General features: G+C 44.0%; 1 protein-coding gene across 1 annotated transcript in view; it reads right to left on the bottom strand.

The window, feature by feature from the left end:
* The window catches only part of c2cd3 (C2 domain containing 3 centriole elongation regulator), a 128828-nt gene that overhangs the window by 48533 nt on the left and 66315 nt on the right, over positions 1 to 13980 (bottom strand). Inside the window, exons 18-20 of the mRNA XM_080197550.1 lie at positions 9877 to 10060; positions 7510 to 7679; positions 6380 to 6515 (exon numbers count right to left, since the gene is read on the bottom strand). Coding sequence (XP_080053676.1) covers positions 6380 to 6515; positions 7510 to 7679; positions 9877 to 10060 — 490 coding nt within the window. The remainder of the gene's footprint in view (positions 1 to 6379; positions 6516 to 7509; positions 7680 to 9876; positions 10061 to 13980) is intronic.

The raw sequence follows: 13980 nt of genomic DNA on the forward strand, positions 1-13980 counted from the left end.
TCTGATCTTCGATTAAGTATTCTCCAAGGCAGCCTTCACGACAATGTAGAATCGCTGAACAGAAACTGATAGCCAAATTCCGCACACACTATGGCCTCAAGTCACACTATCTGTAACCCCCACGACTTGCCTGGGCTTGCAAAATTTCACTAACTGTCCTGGCTGGAAACAATACATACCTCCTTAACCTGTGCTTAACCGTCTCTCCAGTCGCATTGTCTGTACCTTTAGGACTTGATTATCTGTAAAGGCTCACATTCCAAACATTATCTTGTATATTGAGTTTATGTCTATATATGCCCTGACTGTGAACACAACTCCCCTTCACCTGAAGAAGGAGTGACACTCAGAAAGCTTGCGCTACCAAATAAATCCTGAGACTACTTACGCTGGTTAGTAGACCAGAAGCAAGTGTGCAGAGTACCTTTTGTGGAGGCAGTTAAAACTCCATATCAGTGCTGAACTAAAAGACATTCCCCAGAATAACTACTCAATGGTAAACAGGGTGGTAACTATAAGCTGGCCTTTACATAAGAACATAAGAAATAGGAGCAGGAGTAGGCCATCTAGCCCTTCGAGCCTGCCCCGCCATTCAATAAGATCATGGCTGATCTGTCGTGGCTCAGTTCCACAGTGGAGGATCTTTAAGGAGATCTTTCTTGGTGCTCAGCAGAAATTTATTCCGATGGTTAAAAAGGACAGTAGGAAGAGAGGTAATAAGCCGAGGATAACGAAGGAGGTGAAGGAAAGTGTTAAATTAAAAGCGGAGGAATTTAGAGTAGCTAAGAGTAGTGGGCGAGAAGAGGATTGGGAAAGGTTTAAATGTCAACAAAGATTGACAAAGAAGTTGATAAAGGAGGGTAGGAGAAGCTATGAGGCTGGGCTAGCACTTAATATAAAAAAGGATAGCAAGAGTTTTTATAAATATATAAAAAGGAAGAGGCTGGCTAGGGTGAACGTTGGTCCTTTAGAGGATGAGAAAGGGGAGCTAGTGGTAGGGGATGGGGATATGGCTAAGGTATTGAATAACTTTTTTGTTTCTGTCTTCACGGAGGAGGACGTGAATAATTTGCCGGGTGTTAGCGATGGAAAGGTGGTAGGAATGGAGGGTCTTAATGACATTACTGTTACTAGAGAGGTGGTGCTCGACAGACTGGAGGGGCTGATTGTGGACAAGTCCCCAGGACCGGATGGAATGCATCCGAGGGTTCTGAAAGAAATGGCGGAGGTGATAGTGGATGCCTTGGTGGTTATTTTCCAGACGTCGCTGGATTCCGGGGAAGTGCCGGAAGATTGGAAAACGGCTAATGTTACGCCATTGTTTAAGAAGGGTGCCAGGCAAAAGGCGGGGAATTATAGGCCGGTTAGTTTAACGTCTGTGGTAGGTAAAATGTTAGAATCCGTCATTAAGGAGGAAATTGCGAGGCATCTTGAAGGGAATTGCTTGATAGGGCGGACGCAGCACGGTTTCATTAAAGGGAAGTCGTGTCTGACAAATTTACTGGAGTTCTATGAGGATGTGTCTAGGACAGTGGATAGAGGAGAGCCGGTGGATGTGGTCTTTCTGGATTTTCAGAAGGCGTTTGACAAGGTACCTCACAAGAGGTTATTGCAGAAGGTCAGGGGACATGGAGTTGGGGGTAGGGTGTTAGCGTGGATAGAGGATTGGTTGTCAAATAGGAGGCAGAGAGTGGGGGTCAATGGGTGCTATTCGGATTGGCGGTTGGTGACTAGTGGGGTGCCCCAGGGGTCGGTGCTGGGGCCTCAGCTATTTACCATTTATATAGATGATCTGGAGGAGGGAACCGAGTGCAGGGTGTCGAAATTTGCTGATGACACCAAGATTGGGGGAAAGGCAAATTGTGCGGAGGGTGTGGAGAGTCTGCAGAAGGATCTAGATAGGCTGGGCGAATGGGCCAGGAAATGGCAAATGGAATTTAATGTTGGCAAGTGTGAGGTGGTCCACTTTGGTAGGAAGAATGGTAGGAAGGACTATTACTTACGTGGCGAAAAACTGCAGCAGGCGACGGTGCAGAGGGACCTCGGGGTCCTTGTGCATAAGTCGCAAAAACCCAGCTTGCAGGTGCAGCAGGTGGTCAGGAAGGCGAATGGGATGCTGGCCTTCATAGCGAGGGGGATTGAATATAAAAGTAGGGAGGTCTTGCTGCAGCTGTATAGGGCATTGGTGAGGCCGCAGCTGGAGTACTGTGTGCAGTTTTGGGCGCCGCACCTGCGCAAGGATATTTTGGCCCTGGAGGGAGTGCAGAGGAGGTTTACTAGGCTGATACCGGAGTTGAGGGGATTGAGCTATGAGGAGAGGCTGAATAAACTGGGCTTGTACTCGTTAGAGTTTAGAAGAATGAGGGGAGATCTCATTGAGACGTATAAGGTGATGAATGGGATGGATAGGATAGAGGTGGAGAGACTCTTCCCGCTCAAAAAAGACAGTAGGACTAGGGGGCACAGCCTCAAGATAAAGGGGAGGCGGTTTAGAACGGAGTTGAGGAGGAACTTCTTCACTCAAAGGGTGGTGAATCTCTGGAATTCTCTGCCCGTTGAAGTGGTGGAGGCTGCCTCGCTAAATATTTTTAAGAAGCGGGTTGATGGGTTCTTGATAAGAGAGGGGATTAAGGGTTATGGGGAGAGGGCGGGATAGTGGAACTGAGCCACAACAGATCAGCCATGATCTTATTGAATGGCGGGGCAGGCTCGAAGGGCTAGATGGCCTACTCCTGCTCCTATTTCTTATGTTCTTATGTTCTCCCCATAACCCTTAATCCCCTCTCTTATCAAAAACCCATCAACCCGCGTCTTAAAAATATTTAGTGAGGCAGCCTCCACCACTTCAACGGGCAGAGAATTCCAGAGATTCACCACCCTTTGAGTGAAGAAGTTCCTCCTCAACTCCGTTTCTAAACCGCCCCCCCCCCCCCCCCCCCCCTTTATCTTGAGGCTGTGCCCCCTAGTCCTACTGTCTTTTTTGAGCGGGAAGAGTCTCTCCACCTCTATCCTATCCATCCCATTCATCATCTTATACGTCTCAATGAGATCTCCCCTCATTCTTCTAAACTCTAACGAGTACAAGCCTAGTTTATTCAGCCTCTCCTCATAGCTCAACCCCCTCAACTCCGGTATCAGCCTAGTAAACCTCCTCTGCACTCCCTCCAAGGCCAAAATATCTTTGCGCAGGTGCGGCGCCCAAAACTGCACACAGTACTCCAGCTGTGGCCTCACCAATGACCTGTACAGCTGCAGCAAGACCTCCCTACTTTTATATTCAATCCCCCTCGCTATGAAGGCCAGCATCCCATTCGCCTTCCTGACCACCTGCTGCACCTGCAAGCTGGGTTTTTGCGACTCATGCACAAGGACCCCGAGGTCCCGCTGCACCGTCGCCTGCTGCAGTTTTTCGCCACGTAAGTAATAATCCTTCCTACCATTATTCCTACCAAAGTGGACCACCTCACACTTGCCAACATTAAATTCCATTTGCCATTTCCTGGCCCATTCGCCCAGCCTATCTAGATCCTTCTGCAGACTCTCCACACCCTCCGCACAATTTGCCGTTCCCCCAATCTTGGTGTCATCAGCAAATTTCGACATCCTACACTCGGTTCCCTCCTCCAGATCATCTATATAAATGGTAAAAAGCTGAGGCCCCAGCACCGACCCCTGGGGCACTCCACTAGTCACCATCCGCCAATCCGAATAGCACCCGTTGACCCCCACTCTCTGCCTCCTGTTTGACAACCAATCCTCTATCCACGCTAACACCCTACCCCCAACTCCATGTCCCTCGACCTTCTGCAATAACCTCTTTATAGATCTATTGCATTGGATGTTGTTTGGGCAGTCGTAAAAGAGTTCAGATCTTATAAACGTACTTTGGATCAGAAGGTTAATTCCTGCTTAAATTGCATGGGTGCATTAAGTGGTCTTGTACTGTCTTAGATTATTATAGTCCTGTTTGTGTATATGTGTCTTTTATTCCTTGTGCTAAATAATCTTTATTAAGTGTTATACTACGACTTGGCTGGTTACTGTTCTCACTGGGTATCACATGTGGCCCCTTACACTGTTCCTGTAGACAAAACTATATACCATACTTGCAGTTAACACCAGCCAGGTTTATACCAATTCAATCAACATTTAAAAAAACTGGAATTGCTTTAAAGGAAAAGGAATTGGAGGCTGGAGAAAGTGTATTGTGTAGGCTGCAAGATTGGAGAAGAACGTTTTGCTGCACAGGCCTCATATTTAAAGGATAATAAACTGGTGTAGAGGTTACAAAGATAGGAAAATGCATAACACTATGCTGAATTTGAATGTAATATGTGCTCATTTTAAATGATTAGCCTGGTAAACAAGTGGATGCTCGTTTATTATTGAGCATATATGGCTCTTTAAAAGCTTTATTTTGTTTGAAATTGGTTTCTCATTAGTAGGGAAATCATTAATCCAAAAGGTTGTCTGATTTCAAGAAGAAATTACATACAGCTCTTGGTGCTAAAGAGATCAACGGATATGGGGCAGATCAGGATATTGAATTCGATGATCAAACATGATCATGATGAATGGTGGAGCAGGCACGAAGGGCTCAGTGGCCTAGTCCTGCTTCTGGTTTCAATGTTTCTATTAATGTTTTTGGAAGTCTCTACAAAAGGAGAAAACATGGGTGGGAGAGTTAATTCAGAATGTCACAGTCTGTTCAACCGAGCTCTTACTTCAATCATTTTTGAAAATAAAATGATTCTGTGCTGTTACTTTGTTGAGAGGTGCATGCATTTTAAAACCATAAGCATCATCTCTCAATAACTCAATTTGAATTGAAAAAGCTCACGAGTCCTTTAACATTTCCATGAAGTGCCATTCTACAGTGCTGAATGAGCCAGTACAGTGCACACGTGGACCCACTTTTATCATGCCACTCAGCAAAATGCCACACTCCTAGAACTTGTGGAACCAGATCTCAGAAAAAGTTATACCATACTATTCAAATAAGGGGTAAGAAAAAAAATAATGGTGGTAAAAGAAGACGAAAGCTCTGCCTTCATTAACCTGCAAATAGCTGCTGATAAAACAATACTCCAAATATCGGTTTTGAACCTACAGGCTGGCGGTGATTTGTCCCGACGGCGCACTGCTCGACAACTCTCACCATCCCGAAGGCTTATCACTTTTCAATTCTGTCCCTGAATTCTGGTATCAGTAACATCTCTGATATTTTTTCAAAAATTCAACTAAACACCAAAGCCAACGGTAAAGGATACGTTCCAAACTGGAAATAAGATTAAATAAATCAAAAAGCATTTGTTTACACATTTGCCTTCAGAAAGTTCAGAATGAAGTTCCAGACAATTTTGATTCACAACTTACTTAAGCATCAAACAGGTTGGATGACAGAAGGCAATTCTCTCCATAAGAATCTTGGAGCTATTGAACAACTTGCTGTACTAGGGAGTAAATATTCACTGCAAACTTTCAAAAGAAAACTGAATACCGACATTACAGCTTAAAGAAGATAGTTAGGAATGATGGAAATCAAGTTTTGTGAGAGTTGGACTCTGACAATATTGGACAAGTTTGATAGATCTTGTTTTCCTCTTCATTATTTTCCAAACATATCCAAATTACCCACCACCTTAAAAGTTACTTAAGGTAAAGCAGTCCATTTTCTAACAAGCTACTGTGTGAAATATTTTTTCTAATATTGTCATACATTCCTCTAGTGATTATTTCCCAATGTAACAATTCCTCCACTTCGAAGTACATCATTGGCTGTGAAATGATTTGGGATTATGAGATTATGAATGCCACTTAAACTAAAGGATATAATTTGAAAAGGCGTGCAGGAATGGACAGACTTGGGTACATATGTGCATAAATCTTAATCAATGCCCTAAGAATCCTCTTTTTATGGACTTTTCCATTTGTACTCCCACTTATAAAGCTCTAGGCATTTGAAATCTTACCAAAAAATGGCAGTGTTGTTTCCGGTGAGAAAATCAGTAGATCTTACTATCAAGAAAAAAATCAAGGTGGGTGAAATAGAATGCCCTCACAGGGCAGCGGGCCTCAACACCGTCAAACCCCCCCCACTGCTCAGAGATCAGGGTGCCATCTTTAAAAGGACACCCCGATCAGAACCTGAGTAAATTCCATCACTCCCCTCAGCTCACCATGGATGTCTCAGGAGTCCCTCCTCCCACTCCCGGATCAAAGTCGGCATTCCCCACACCCACCCCAACCCCAAACCCAAAATAGTCATTGCTGATTTTTAAAATGGGATTTGAATAATGAAGACCCCATTCTAAATTTAATATCAATAAATCAAAGAGATGAATTATCAGAACATGAAATATTACTTCATTTGCCTCACCTTGCTGCAGCTTGTAGCCCTGAAGCCCGGAGCAGCTGTACCGAAAGGTTCACAGCACGAGATGCTATTACACTTTTACTGGGATCCTCGGTTGTTTGCACTGAACATCTGTATCTTATACTAACATCCAATATGCCTGAAATAAAGGTGAAGGAATTACATCAAATTCAAGTTAAGCTACACTAATTTGATGCTGTAACATTGATCGTACAATGTTCAGAGTCTAATCAAGCTTTGTAATCTAGTCTAGGAAAAGAATGTGGGAAATTGGCATTGTATGATTATTTGATGTCACATTTTAACTTTTAGAAAATGTTAATTATTTTTAATTTGGACAATTTGTTTCACCACACATGGAACATTAACTACTTTCCTCAATAATAAACAAGATAACTTAGTATCACATCATAGGCCTATAATTAGAGCAATTCAAGCTGTTTATCTTTTTGGAGCACATTGTTAGCTTTATGAAGCTGTTTGTCAGATTATTTTCTAGGTTGGTATGTATCAACATTTTGCTGTAGCATTCCTATCTGAATAATGTAGTTCCACCAAGTGTTATCATAAAGAACATAAGAACATAAGAACATAAGAAATAGGAGCAGGAGTAGGCCATCTAGCCCTTCGAGCCTGCCCCGCCATTCAATAAGATCATGGCTGATCTGTCGTGGCTCAGTTCCACTTTCCCGCCCTCTCCCCATAACCCTTAATCCCTTCTCTTATCAAAAACCCATCAACCCGCTTCTTAAAAATATTTAGCGAGGCAGCCTCCACCACTTCAACGGGCAGAGAATTCCAGAGATTCACCACCCTTTGAGTGAAGAAGTTCCTCCTCAACTCCGTTCTAAACCGCCTCCCCTTTATCTTGAGGCTGTGCCCCCTAGTCCTACTGTCTTTTTTGAGCGGGAAGAGTCTCTCCACCTCTATCCTATCCATCCCATTCATCATCTTATACGTCTCAATGAGATCTCCCCTCATTCTTCTAAACTCTAACGAGTACAAGCCTAGTTTATTCAGCCTCTCCTCATAAACTAGGCTTGATAAAGAATAGTTATTGAATATGGATCAATTCAACTGTTTGCTTAATCTTCTCTGATGTAGATTAAAGAAATTAAAATTTTTTTATATACCAGCAGAACATGGAGGATGTCCTTCATTTTCTGTTCTAGGCATTAAGGGTATGCCGAATGTCTGCACTCCAACTTCTTTGTGGTGTTGCATAGTCACCATAGCACAAAGCTTAGACAAAGGGAGAACACCCCTGGCAACAACCTGGTCTCTCACATTCGGGTAATAGTACCTAAGAGAACAAAATGACAGTTATAATGTATTAATTCCTTAAATGTCTTTCCATCAGCATGGCAAAGGTCAAGAGTGTGACGGAATACTCAACACCATTCCAACTGATTAACATCCCATCTATCAACTTAAACATTCACCCCCACCACCACAGACACATTGTGGTAACAAGTGTGTACCACCTACAAAATGCACTGCAGCAACTCTCCAAGGCTCCTTTGATAGCACTGACCAAACATACAACCTCTACCATCTAGGACAAGGGCAGCAGATGCATGGGAACACCACGGCCTGCAGTTTCTCTTCCAAGCCACACAATATCGCGACATGTAACATATTGTTCACTGTTCCTTCATTTTCAGGTCAAAAACCTGGAATTCCCTTCTAATCAACATTGGGGTGTACCTATGTCACATAGACTGCAGTGATTCAAGAGTTAGCTCACCATATCTACTCAAGGGCAATTAGAGATGGGGAACAAATGTTGACCTTGCCAATGACGCTCAAATCCCATGAAAAAACTAAAGCAAATTGTACTTAACCACCAGTTTAAGACAATTGTAATAATTTAAGAGTTTGTTATGTTACACTTGTCCGAAGCAACATATATTCATATGCAGGGACTTACTGCTTGCAAACAAAAGGAATATGTTCAAGCATTGTACCTTTTCTGAATTACCAGGATGTTCATAGGCTCTATTGTTCCCAGATGCTTACTCCATGCCAAGACTCAGCCAGTCAGGATCAACTAACCAATCTATCCAACTAAGAAAGGAGGTCCAACAACAGCTTGCTCTCCCAGACCAACTCACCCAGAATCAACGCGCTAATTACTCTGTTGTAGGTAAAATAATACCTCAAAGACTGTCAGTGAGTCAAAATACAGTGGCTTTCATTCCAAAGCTTTGGGAGAGAACTGGTTCTGATTAAGGCTTACCAGACTTCTCTTCGAACACAAACACAAATGGGCATTTATACATTATGGGTCTTAGTGTTGCCCACGATACAAATCCTCAATTCTGGCCAGAAGTTTGGGTCTTCCTTCCTATGTCATGATGCAGGCCCAGAGTTAATCAGGAATCACAGTCCTGCAGTCAGGACACAGGCTTAATCTGGTCACAATTTAAAACCCCTTCTGCAGCAGTATTGGCACCCCTGTCTTTGAAGTTGCTGGTGCGAAAACGGCTGTTCCAGCAGGACTCTTCCTGTTCAAAGCCAGTATCGCGATCTGCCATCAGCAGCTGTTAAAAACCTGAATCGTAAACTACCATCTGTGTAACAATGTCCAACTAATATAAACAGGTAAGATTTGCAAAGTCTGCAAAATAATAATCACATTTAACTATCTGCTGTTATAAAAATGAGAGTTAAAGCATGTAAAACATGAACAAATAATTTACATTAATGCCAGGAGCAATATAAGCCAGGGAAGGTCAGCTATGATGAAGGGCTATGTTTGTGATATACTCTAGGTACAAAATTCATTAACTCTTTCCCTCCTTCAACTCAAAGCCAACACTGCTGATTGGGACACAGGTCTTGTATGACTAACACCAGATTCACAAAGCAATTGCTCTACTTGGACCTTGTTTGTGGCAAGAAACAGCAGGAATGCTTTAGGGATGTCCTCAAAACATCCTTCAAGAGATCAAACATTCCGCTAACTCATGAAAGATTCTTGTTTGTGACCAAACAAAATGGAGGAGGCTCATTCAAGAAGGCACCAAGCGCACAGGGACTTCATAAAAGCACATAGAGGCATTAGAGAGTGTACAAACCTCAAAATAGCCCATCTACCCAACCCTTCAAGCATACCTACTCCACTGGCAGAGTTAGCAGTTGTGCGGAGGACTTACTGGCAATTTCAAAGCCCATCGAAGCAGAATGGGCACAAGTCATCCTCTACCCCAAAGGATTGCCCAAGAAGACGAACAACCCTTTTATACTGTGGCATAAATTGCAGTGATCATTTCAAATTTGGCATTCATACGTTTGTCATCAAGAGTGAAAGACAAAAAGAATTTTGACATCACGTCTCTCCTTTCAACAATAAGCACAAATTCACATGTTCACCATAAAACAATTTTAAATTTGGTGCAGTTGATGACATATCTCATTTTGAACATCCACACACTTAAGTCTCCATCTTATTTCAGTACTGGTTGAGATCTATTTGTTTCTATGGTTTCAGCACTTACCTACACCAAACCTCAAACTGAATACCACCACTGCCTGCAAACTTTTCTTTTGAGCAGGCATTCAGCAATATTCTCTGAACTGGAAGGTCCAGTGGGATGAGAAAAGAGTGACTTTGACAGTCATTAAATAGGGGATCTGGTACACACAATGTTGTTGCTGTGCGAAAAGGCTTTAGGATGATGTCTGCAGCAAAACAACAAGTACAAAAGCAATTTAACACAATTATGCAAGAGCCAATCACTACTGCATTTAAAAACAAGAACTAGTTTAATAATCAAGGTTAATCTAAGTAGAAGACATTCCAGAACATCTGGCATGAGGTTTAAAAATCTTAACACTGGAAAAAATCCATAAGACATTTTAAAATGCAGTTTTATGCAATTAGTCCACATCTGACGTAATAAACATAGTAGAAACTTTTTATTTATTATTTTCCAGGGTACAGGCATTGGTGACAAGAAAATATTTATTGTTCATTCTTAGTTGCTCTGAGAGGATGCTAATGGTGGACTCTCTTTATGAACTGCTTCAACTTCAGTAGTTTGATGCAACTAAGCAGCTTACTAGGGTACTTCAAGGTCAGTTGGACACGCGCCCTTTGTTTGAACAGAGGGGAGTACGGTAGGATGAGAGAAGAATTGGCGAATGTTGACTGGGGGAGCACGTTGGAGGGAGGGTCTGCTGAGGAGCAGTGGAGGATCATTAAGGAGATCTTTCTTGGTGCTCAGCGGAAATTTATTCCGATGGTCAAAAAGGACCGTAGGAGGAGAGGTAATAAGCCGTGGATAACGAAGGAGGTGAAGGAAAGTGTTAAATTAAAAGCGGAGGAATTTAGAGTAGCTAAGAGTAGTGGGCGAGAAGAGGATTGGGAGAGGTTTAAATGTCAACAAAGATTGACAAAGAAGTTGATAAAGAAGGGTAGGAGAAACTATGAAGCTGGGCTAGCGCTTAATATAAAAAAGATAGCAAGAGTTTTTATAAATATATAAAAAGGAAGAGGCTGGCTAGGGTGAACGTTGGTCCTTTAGAGGATGAGAAAGGGGACCTAGTGGTAGGGGATGGGGATATGGCTAAGGTATTGAATAACTTTTTTGTTTCTGTCTTCACGGAGGAGGACGTGAATAATTTGCCGGGTGTTAGCGATGGAAAGGTGGTAGGACTGGAGGGTCTTAATGACATTGCTGTTACTAGAGAGGCAGTGCTCGACAGACTGGAGGGGCTGATTGTGGACAAGTCCCCAGGACCGGATGGAATGCATCCGAGGGTTCTGAAAGAAATGGCGGAGGTGATAGTGGATGCCTTGGTGGTTATTTTCCAGACGTCGCTGGATTCCGGGGAAGTGCCGGAAGATTGGAAAACGGCTAATGTTACGCCATTGTTTAAGAAGGGTGCCAGGCAAAAGGCGGGGAATTATAGGCCGGTTAGTTTAACGTCTGTGGTAGGTAAAATGTTAGAATCCGTCATTAAGGAGGAAATTGCGAGGCATCTTGAAGGGAATTGCTTGATAGAGCAGACGCAGCACGGTTTCATTAAAGGGAAGTCGTGTCTGACAAATTTACTGGAGTTCTATGAGGATGTGTCTAGGGCGGTGGATAGAGGAGAGCCGGTGGATGTGGTCTTTCTGGATTTTCAGAAGGCGTTTGACAAAGTACCTCACAAGAGGTTATTGCAGAAGGTCGAGGAACATGGAGTTGGGGGTAGGGTGTTAGCGTGGATAGAGGATTGGTTGTCAAATAGGAGGCAGAGAGTGGGGGTCAACGGGTGCTATTCGGATTGGCGGATGGTGACTAGTGGAGTGCCCCAGGGGTCGGTGCTGGGGCCTCAGCTTTTTACCATTTATATAGATGATCTGGAGGAGGGAACCGAGTGTAGGGTGTCGAAATTTGCTGATGACACCAAGATTGGGGGAACGGCAAATTGTGCGGAGGGTGTGGAGAGTCTGCAGAAGGATCTAGATAGGCTGGGCGAATGGGCCAGGGAATGGCAAATGGAATTTAATGTTGGCAAGTGTGAGGTGGTCCACTTTGGTAGGAATAATGGTAGGAAGGATTATTACTTACGTGGCGAAAAACTGCAGCAGGCGACGGTGCAGAGGGACCTCAGGGTCCTTGTGCATGAGTCGCAAAAACCCAGCTTGCAGGTGCAGCAGGTGGTCAGGAAGGCAAATGGGATGCTGGCCTTCATAGCGAGGGGGATTGAATATAAAAGTAGGGAGGTCTTGCTGCAGCTGTATAGGGCATTGGTGAGGCCGCAGCTGGAGTACTGTGTGCAGTTTTGGGCGCCGCACCTGCGCAAAGATATTTTGGCCTTGGAGGGAGTGCAGAGGAGGTTTACTAGGCTGATACCAGAGTTGAGGGGGTTGAGCTATGAGGAGAGGCTGAATAAACTAGGCTTGTACTTGTTAGAGTTTAGAAGAATGAGGGGAGATCTCATTGAGATGTATAAGATGATGAATGGGATGGATAGGATAGAGGTGGAGAGACTCTTCCCGCTCAAAAAAGACAGTAGGACTAGGGGGCACAGCCTCAAGATAAAGGGGGGGGCGGTTTAGAATGGAGTTGAGGAGGAACTTCTTCACTCAAAGGGTGGTGAATCTCTGGAATTCTCTGCCCGTTGAAGTGGTGGAGGCTGCCTCGCTAAATATTTTTAAGACGCGGGTTGATGGGTTTTTGATAAGAGAGGGGATTAAGGGTTATGGGGAGAGGGCGGGAAAGTGGAACTGAGCCACGACAGATCAGCCATGATCTTATTGAATGGCGGGGCAGGCTCGAAGGGCTAGATGGCCTACTCCTGCTCCTATTTCTTATGTTCTTATGTTAGAAGAGAGAAGACACGTAGCTGATTTTGCTTGTCCTCCATACAAAGCCATAATTCCACAATCACACCTGAGCTATTTTCATGCCATCAGGCCCAATTTTACCATTGCATTGTGCCTGTTTCTCGGGCGTGAAAACTTGGTAAAGTCAGGCGTGAGACGAATGAGACGATCCACACCTGCCCCTCACCGGTTACCCCTTTACCGAGGCCCAAAAATGGCCATGATTGGGACCGCGCCCAAAATGGGCACGAAAGCCATTTAAATGCATTTGCATGCATTTAAATTGACTTTATAGGCTGCACGCCCAACTTTACCGGCACTTCCCCCTTTACCACCTCGTTCGCCAATCCCGAATCGACGCGAAACAGACATACTCCATACAAGTCCAACTTGGGTGTTCTGTCAGCAAAGTTTAGCGAGGAGGTACGTGCCGAGTGTCCGACGTGTCTCTGCTTGAGATTGGTTGGGGTGGGGATCCACTGCCATTCTGCTTGAGATCAGTTTGGGGGGTGGGGGGTACCGTGATTGGTAATGTTGGGGGGGTGGGGCAATGTCTGTGGGGGGCAGGTGGGGTAGGTGTTATTTGGCCCAGGAGGGATGTGGCAGGGGTGCAGCATTCTATCCTTCTTTGTCTGCACATGTAGTTAGCGGCGCCGATCGGAGTGCAAGGTTTCGGGCACATTAAGCTCCACCCGCAGGCTTGTGCAGCACAATTCGGAATTGCTGATATTTTTGCAGGCAGAGTGCGTATGGGGATGCCTCAGAACGGATCTAAAAATCGGATCTGAAACACTCCCAGTTTCAAATCTGCCCAGCACTTAGAATCAAAATGCTATAATTGGGGCCATCATCTCTATTAGTGAAGATTGTTCCAACAACAATGAAGATTGAAGTTATCATTAAGGCCCCGATCACAAACTCTACACCCTTAACACCAATTCTTTCCCCTCCTTGGCCACTGTTTCAAATAATACGCATTTAAGTAGCATCTTCAATGTTAAAGAAAACTCACGGCACTTTACAGAATTATAATCTGACAAAAATGTACACCAGTGCAAAGATGGTGCTATTAAGAGGAGTGACCAAACCTTGGTCAAAAGTAGTGAGTTCCACAGAAGGCATAAAGCAAGGCAAGGGACTTAGAAAGAGCTTTAGGAAGGAAATTCTCATGTGGGTGACTGAAGACATAGCTTTCAATGACAGGATGAAAGTCGGATGGATGCACAAATGGTCAGTATTAAAGGCATGTAGAATGCATCTAGGGAACTATTGGAGAAGGTTGCAG

Source organism: Carcharhinus amblyrhynchos, chromosome 10, assembly GCF_965287045.1.
Source record: "Carcharhinus amblyrhynchos chromosome 10, sCarAmb.v2.hapA, whole genome shotgun sequence".
In the NCBI taxonomy this organism is placed as follows: Eukaryota; Metazoa; Chordata; class Chondrichthyes; order Carcharhiniformes; family Carcharhinidae; genus Carcharhinus; species Carcharhinus amblyrhynchos.